This window comes from Bombus huntii, chromosome 14, assembly GCF_024542735.1.
Source record: "Bombus huntii isolate Logan2020A chromosome 14, iyBomHunt1.1, whole genome shotgun sequence".
Lineage (NCBI taxonomy): Eukaryota > Metazoa > Arthropoda > Insecta > Hymenoptera > Apidae > Bombus > Bombus huntii.
In genome coordinates, this window is record NC_066251.1 from 7,799,706 (window position 1) to 7,805,589 (window position 5,884).

Below are 5,884 nucleotides of genomic sequence, written 5' to 3' on the forward strand. Positions count from 1 at the left end.
ATTATATATGACTAAGGCCAGGAAGAATTGTTAGACAAATTATTCTAATTACATATTACATTAATCTCGAATTATTCCTTAGGTCCTAGGTTATCCTTTAAGCTCTTAAATGTTAAAAAACTTCGCTTATGAGCTGAGAGATTTAAATTTTTAATCTTCGCCATCTGCTGATTGAACATTATTAAACGTTACTTACATGATTTACAAAAGTAATTATTTTATATATGTCGTAAATCGTTGTTTCTATTGCAACTACTAATGAAACTGTATGTCAGCATTCGTTTATTCCAGAACAAAATTAAACGAGTTATAGGGAGTGTAGAATGAAGAAGGCTTCCAATATTACGCTCATGTGCGATGTGTGTAAAAGAACTCTTAAGAAACAGTAATTTAAAAACTATTTTTTTCTTTAATATGCATCTGGATGCAACATACAAAATAAGTACTAAATAAAGAATATAATGATAATACTGAACATATTGATATTAATACATAGTTTCCATTATAAATCTTATAAATAATTACTATAATTTATGAATTTAATACAAAACATTTAATTGTTTCTCTAACCAAATGGGAATATAACTTAAATACGGAATTTACAAAATATCTAATAAAGAATTTCTTGTTCTTTAATATTTAAACATTACAGGTTCATACAATTTTTATATCTTAAAGTAATAACTTTAGGTATTTAATATAATTTCCTGTATATAAATCTTATTTTAGTAAAGACCACTTGAGTTGTTCTTTCGCAGATTGTAAAACCTAGAACAAAAACAAAATATTTAATGACACAAATGAAAATCCTATGAAAGATTGTTGATAGTTCTGCATTTCAGAATCACAAAAACTTACAATCAGAGACTATGCGAAGAATGTAGAATGATGCATGAACACAAAATAAAAAAATCGAAAATGTTTCTATGTGGTAAATGGACATAAACTTTGTTATGCCATTAAATCAATTAAATATTTTATACCTAATATTAAATATTACCTGTGCGACTGTTTGTTCCCCAAGTGGGATATCATCTGTTCTTAATGCCACCCTTTGAACCACGCTCGAGGCATCAGCATCAAGAATAATTCTGAAAAGTTTCAAATTTTTATTTCTCTTTTTATTAATGTTAGCATATTGTTTAAACACTTTTATTTACCCTCCATCACAAATTTCATCCATTGCTAACATGACTATGTCTAAGCTGTCTAAAACAGCTTTTCTTTCAACATTTTTTCTTAAAATTTGACTCACTGAATCATATAAACAATTTAATACACTCATTAAGATCAGCTAAAATAAAATTCAAGAATTAAAATATAACAATATCTTCTATTACTAATATAACTGAATATTTAGGGTTTGCGCATACCTCATTTTCATGAGAACTTCCCATAACATAAAAGAATAAATCTACGTTACTTCTATAAACACATGTTAAACCATCCAGCATTATAATTTCTGCATTTGCTCTGTGCGTTTTGTTGAAAAGATTTTTTTCAAACGTTTTCTGTTCCTTCGATGTAAGAAATATGAGTTTGTCATAATATTTAGCTAATATTCTGTTACCATCATTGTCCAAAATGACCATACCCTTGACGGTATAAAGTGTTGGTTCCTATAAATATACAATATATGTGTAAAAATATCTTGCTAAATCATAATTTATTAAAAAATCTTTCTCATGTATGCACCCATATAAGACTCAAATATGATTTCGTTTAATAATTACACATGTTACGCAGTGTTACACTGCATTGAAAGAGGTTAGAAAACACTCTCATTTAATCATCTTTAATAAATGGGGACAAATACGGAAAGCAAACTTAAAATCAGTAGAAATCATACGCGTTGCTGAAATTCGCGATCCTGGTCACTCCGAAGCATTGGAGAGAGGTTATGCTGTACAACTTTCGATGATCCAGCACGATTCATGATTACGATTGCACGAGACGATACTTATATCAAGAATATATTAACAATAAGTGCACTTTGCTACCAAATCTATATAAAAAAATGTAGCATACGCATTAAGAAACCTACCGATAGCTGACCATCCATGTTTATGTCAAGCTTGACGTGTCACTGCCTACACTGCTACTACACTACGTAAATCATGCTGTTTTCCAGCCAATTAATTCAATCGCCGAATAGGTTAAACTAATTGTAAAATTTGTCATTTCTAAAGAAGTATCTTTACTACATGTTGCAACTCTTTAATTTTAGTTCCTATACTTACATCGCATTTGCTTATAATCTGGTTGCAAACTAATAAAGGAATTGGTTGTAAATAACTTAGTAGATATAAAAAAAAATTTCATTTATATGAAAATCAAAATTAACCAATTAAATCACACATATATGTAAATTCATTATTTACAATTTTACATAATTTTATAAAATGATTATGTTGCAAAAATATATGATACATCTTCATTATATATATTATAATTTATTATTATGTATAGATATTTTCAACTATTATACATTAAGATTTAAATATTCAGTCGAAATACTATTTAAATTTTAGCTACTTCCTTCTTTTTTATCACATTTGAATATTTCCTGAAAAATTCAGGTCCATCCCATTTTCCGCTGTAAATTATAATAATTTATGAAGGTCTATACTTTTTCCATGCGAAAATCGCAAACTTATTCCTAATTTACAACAAATTTACCGAATCATTAAGGTCCAATATAAAAGCGGGAATACGTAGGCTTTTAGTATAAACGTGAAATAATATTCTCGACCTTGATTTATGGGGAATGTTTCCAATGGTTGCAAATTATAATCAAATTCTGCCAAAATACACTTGCTATAACCAGTAACTAAAGGACAGGATGAATAACCATTGTAGGCCATAATCATTGGTTTACCAGCCAAGTCATCCATAATATTTTTATACAATACTTTTCCCTGAGCAGCTGTGAAAAGAAAAATCTGAAATAAACTATAGTTCAACAATTATTAAAGAATGATACAGTACCTATTGCTGCCATAGTTTTAGAGTTTGGTGTGCTAATACAATCTCCGATTCCGTATATGTTCGAGTACTTTGTGTGACGTAGAGTTTTAGGATCAACTGACAAAAATCCTACTTCGTTTGTTAATGAAGAATGTTTTTTCAAAATATCAGGTGGGCCCATTGGTGGACATACATGAAGTAGTGAATACTAAATGGAAAGATATTGTAAATTGTAATTATATATTACACACATATATAAGCTCTCTTTATATAAAAAATAAAGATATACTTTTTCAACAAATGTTTCATTTGATCCATCTAATTTTTGAAATACAGCTTCTTCTGTAGCTGGATCTATCTTTATCAGATTAGTTTGAACATTTACAGTAATATTCCTTCTTTTGCAAACATCCCAAAGAGCATCAGCATATTTTTTAACTCCAAATATAACTGGTAAAGCAGTGTTATACACAACCTTTATATTATCGCGTACTTTTTGCTTTGGAGAAAAAATAAATATGAACATATGCATACTGAGATTTAAGAGATATTATAATTATTTACATTTCGAAAATACTCTTCTGCAATATATGCAATCTTTTGAGGTGCTCCAGGACACTTAACAGGACTGTTTGGAAAAGTAAATATTGCAGTACCATCCTTGGTTCTTGTAATTTTTGGAAACACATTTATAACAGTCTCAGGTCCATAAATCGAGCAAACACCTGACATATTATCTTTAAGACTTTCTATTAAACCTGGTATCTATATGTATAAAACAAAAAATTAATTTTTTTATTTATTAGTTAAAAGGTATAAAATATTTTGTCCAACCTCACTTTTTCCCAATGTAATTGCAAACCCATTGCAATGATCATGATTTCATATTGAACAGTATCTCCATTGCTCATAGTCACTTGATTATGTGGTGGTTCAAAACTCATTACATTTTCTTGAAACCACTTAGCATTCTTTGGTAAAGTATCTTTCATTAACTTTTTTGAATGTTCAAAAGATCTTATGCCACCGCCGATCAAAGTAAACATTGGCTGATAATAATGTATCTATAAAAAATATTACTCTGCATTATTTATATACCATAAAATACTTTATTTAATTATAAAAATATTCAATATTTTTATTATTCAAATAAAAATTTGACAAAAGATGTTTTACTTCATTTGGTTCTATTATAGCAACTTGGTCTTTAAATGTATCAGCGAATTTTGCAGCCATGCTACAACCTCCAGTACCACCACCCACTACTAATACTTTACACCTAAAGCATTTTTCATTAACATTAATATTGACATGATTGTGAGATTTTTAACATATCTAATCTAGATCCTGCTTTCATAAATAAGAATACTTACGAATGATGAATATCTCTATATCCATTCTTGATTACTATCTGTCTTTTCAATCTCCAAATATTTAAACAAGACATAGTATGACGTAGGTTCTTAATATGACTCATTCCTAAATTCAACAAAGATGGTTTGATTAAATTATGAAAATATATATAAAATGAATATACTTAACTATGAAAGAGATGTAAACTTGTAAATTATAAATCACTGTATCATCTTAATTAATTGATCAGAGTAATAATGCAGATAATAATACAAAAGACTTCTATAGTAAATCATAAAAAATGATCATAATCTCTATTACGTTGAAGAACGTAAAAGATATATTTTTGAATATTGGGACAACATACCTGTGTCTTTATAACAGAAACGTCAATTAAAGGTGATATATTCTCGTTGAAATTTGTAGAGTAACTGTAGTTTGAATTATATATACTTTTTCAACCATAAATGAATAATACACAGACAAAATCTACTTTTTAAAGTCAGAGATTTATAAAGTGAAAATACATAACAGTAATCATGACAGACTGATACTGATATTGCATTAATACGACATCGATATTTATTAACACCGCTGTACGAGTTTTAATCGTATATCGAATTGTATCGAAATATCAGAAATCGATCTCTTCGTATCGATATGGATCTCGTACTAAAAACAATCGATTTCTTCGTACGAATATAGATCTCATTTCAAAAAGAAATACTTTTACGGAAATTTGAGTAACGATTTAAAACTTACTATTTAATATTACTAAATAATTAATATATAATTGAAAAGCTTCATTTAATATTGAACAAAAATACTTTTATTTTTTTTCGGTCCTTTAAAATATATATTATATGTCGGAGTCAGGTTGGCATTTTGGGGCGTTCGATGAACCTTTACTTATTTTACCGTCGCGAATGTAGCCAATATTTATCAGTACGAATGTGGACACTACAAGAGGCTATGAGTCATAGTAATGGGATGGTCGAGATGATGGTGACAACAAATTCAGGTTCGATAACGAATCTACGATCCACGGGAGGACAAGTATCAACGTACTACTCGATTCGGATAACTCAATCGGCAATTCGTCCAACGACTCTAACACTCTAACTCTAACTCCCTTAATCCAAAAGAGGCTGCCCTTACATACTCCTGTCCCTGCTTCTCGGGTTAATCTTTGTTTTTAAGGAGAGCCATATAATCGTTTCATACCTCTATCAGGTACATGTCCCTTCCGTGACCGTAGCTACGTCCGGTAACCTGCCATGTCACTTCGAGCCCAAACTCATCGTTATAAAGTTTGGAACATTAAGACTATTTCTTATTTTTATTACTTAAGGATGGCTATAGTAAAAGTCTGGACTAGTGTATTAGGGTTTTTCCCCAACTTCCGGACGGGAAATCCCGTTGTCTTTCCGAAGCCATGCGGGGAACGAAAGCCGAAGCTTTCCCTTGGAAATTTTGGGAACATCCTCTAGTACTTTAGCCTAGATTTTATCATAGCTGTAATTGTTTAAAATTTGTGATAGCGAGATTGGGCTCGAGGTGACAA

At 29.7% G+C, this 5,884-nt stretch overlaps 2 protein-coding genes across 4 annotated transcripts; both read right to left on the reverse strand.

Moving 5' to 3' along the window:
• Nucleotides 1–609: 609 nt before the first annotated feature.
• On the reverse strand, nucleotides 610–2,210 carry LOC126873328 (coatomer subunit zeta-1). Of its 2 annotated transcripts, XM_050634077.1 has the most exons (6): nucleotides 2,045–2,156; nucleotides 1,850–1,959; nucleotides 1,374–1,619; nucleotides 1,161–1,294; nucleotides 1,001–1,091; nucleotides 610–768 (listed from the first exon to the last, which is right to left on the reverse strand). In XM_050634077.1, exons 2-6 carry the CDS (start codon nucleotides 1,934–1,936, stop codon nucleotides 721–723), a joined length of 606 nt encoding a protein of 201 aa, XP_050490034.1. In that variant the 5' UTR covers nucleotides 1,937–1,959; nucleotides 2,045–2,156; the 3' UTR covers nucleotides 610–720. The 2 variants fall into 2 exon arrangements, with proteins under 2 accessions (XP_050490034.1, XP_050490035.1); XM_050634078.1 differs by lacking the exon at nucleotides 1,850–1,959 and having other exon boundaries at nucleotides 2,045–2,210.
• A 96-nt stretch (nucleotides 2,211–2,306) lies between these two features.
• LOC126873325 (sulfide:quinone oxidoreductase, mitochondrial) lies at nucleotides 2,307–4,920 on the reverse strand. 2 transcript variants are annotated; one of them, XM_050634069.1, is made up of 9 exons: nucleotides 4,688–4,920; nucleotides 4,341–4,446; nucleotides 4,144–4,246; nucleotides 3,807–4,031; nucleotides 3,532–3,732; nucleotides 3,257–3,466; nucleotides 2,989–3,175; nucleotides 2,680–2,926; nucleotides 2,307–2,596 (listed from the first exon to the last, which is right to left on the reverse strand). In XM_050634069.1, the coding sequence occupies exons 2-9, from the start codon at nucleotides 4,442–4,444 to the stop codon at nucleotides 2,521–2,523; spliced, it is 1,353 nt and encodes a 450-aa protein (XP_050490026.1). In that variant the 5' UTR covers nucleotides 4,445–4,446; nucleotides 4,688–4,920; the 3' UTR covers nucleotides 2,307–2,520. The 2 variants fall into 2 exon arrangements, with proteins under 2 accessions (XP_050490026.1, XP_050490027.1); XM_050634070.1 differs by lacking the exon at nucleotides 4,688–4,920 and adding an exon at nucleotides 4,510–4,666.
• Nucleotides 4,921–5,884: the final 964 nt, after the last annotated feature.

Bases quoted from the DNA above. Each gene is read 5' to 3' on its own strand.
- LOC126873325 (XM_050634069.1), bottom strand. From the start codon at position 4,444: ATGAGTCATATTAAGAACCTACGTCATACTATGTCTTGTTTAAATATT. The intron at 3,176-3,256 runs GTATATCTTTAT...CTTTCCATTTAG, and splicing joins ATGAAACATTTGTTGAAAAA to TATTCACTACTTCATGTATG. The intron at 2,597-2,679 runs GTAAATTTGTTG...TATAATTTACAG, and splicing joins TATTGGACCTTAATGATTCG to CGGAAAATGGGATGGACCTG.
- LOC126873328 (XM_050634077.1), bottom strand. From the start codon at position 1,936: ATGAATCGTGCTGGATCATCGAAAGTTGTACAGCATAACCTCTCTCCA. The intron at 1,620-1,849 runs GTATGATTTCTA...GTATATTTATAG, and splicing joins ATCGCGAATTTCAGCAACGC to GAACCAACACTTTATACCGT. The intron at 1,092-1,160 runs GTAAATAAAAGT...GAAACTTTTCAG, and splicing joins GATGAAATTTGTGATGGAGG to AATTATTCTTGATGCTGATG.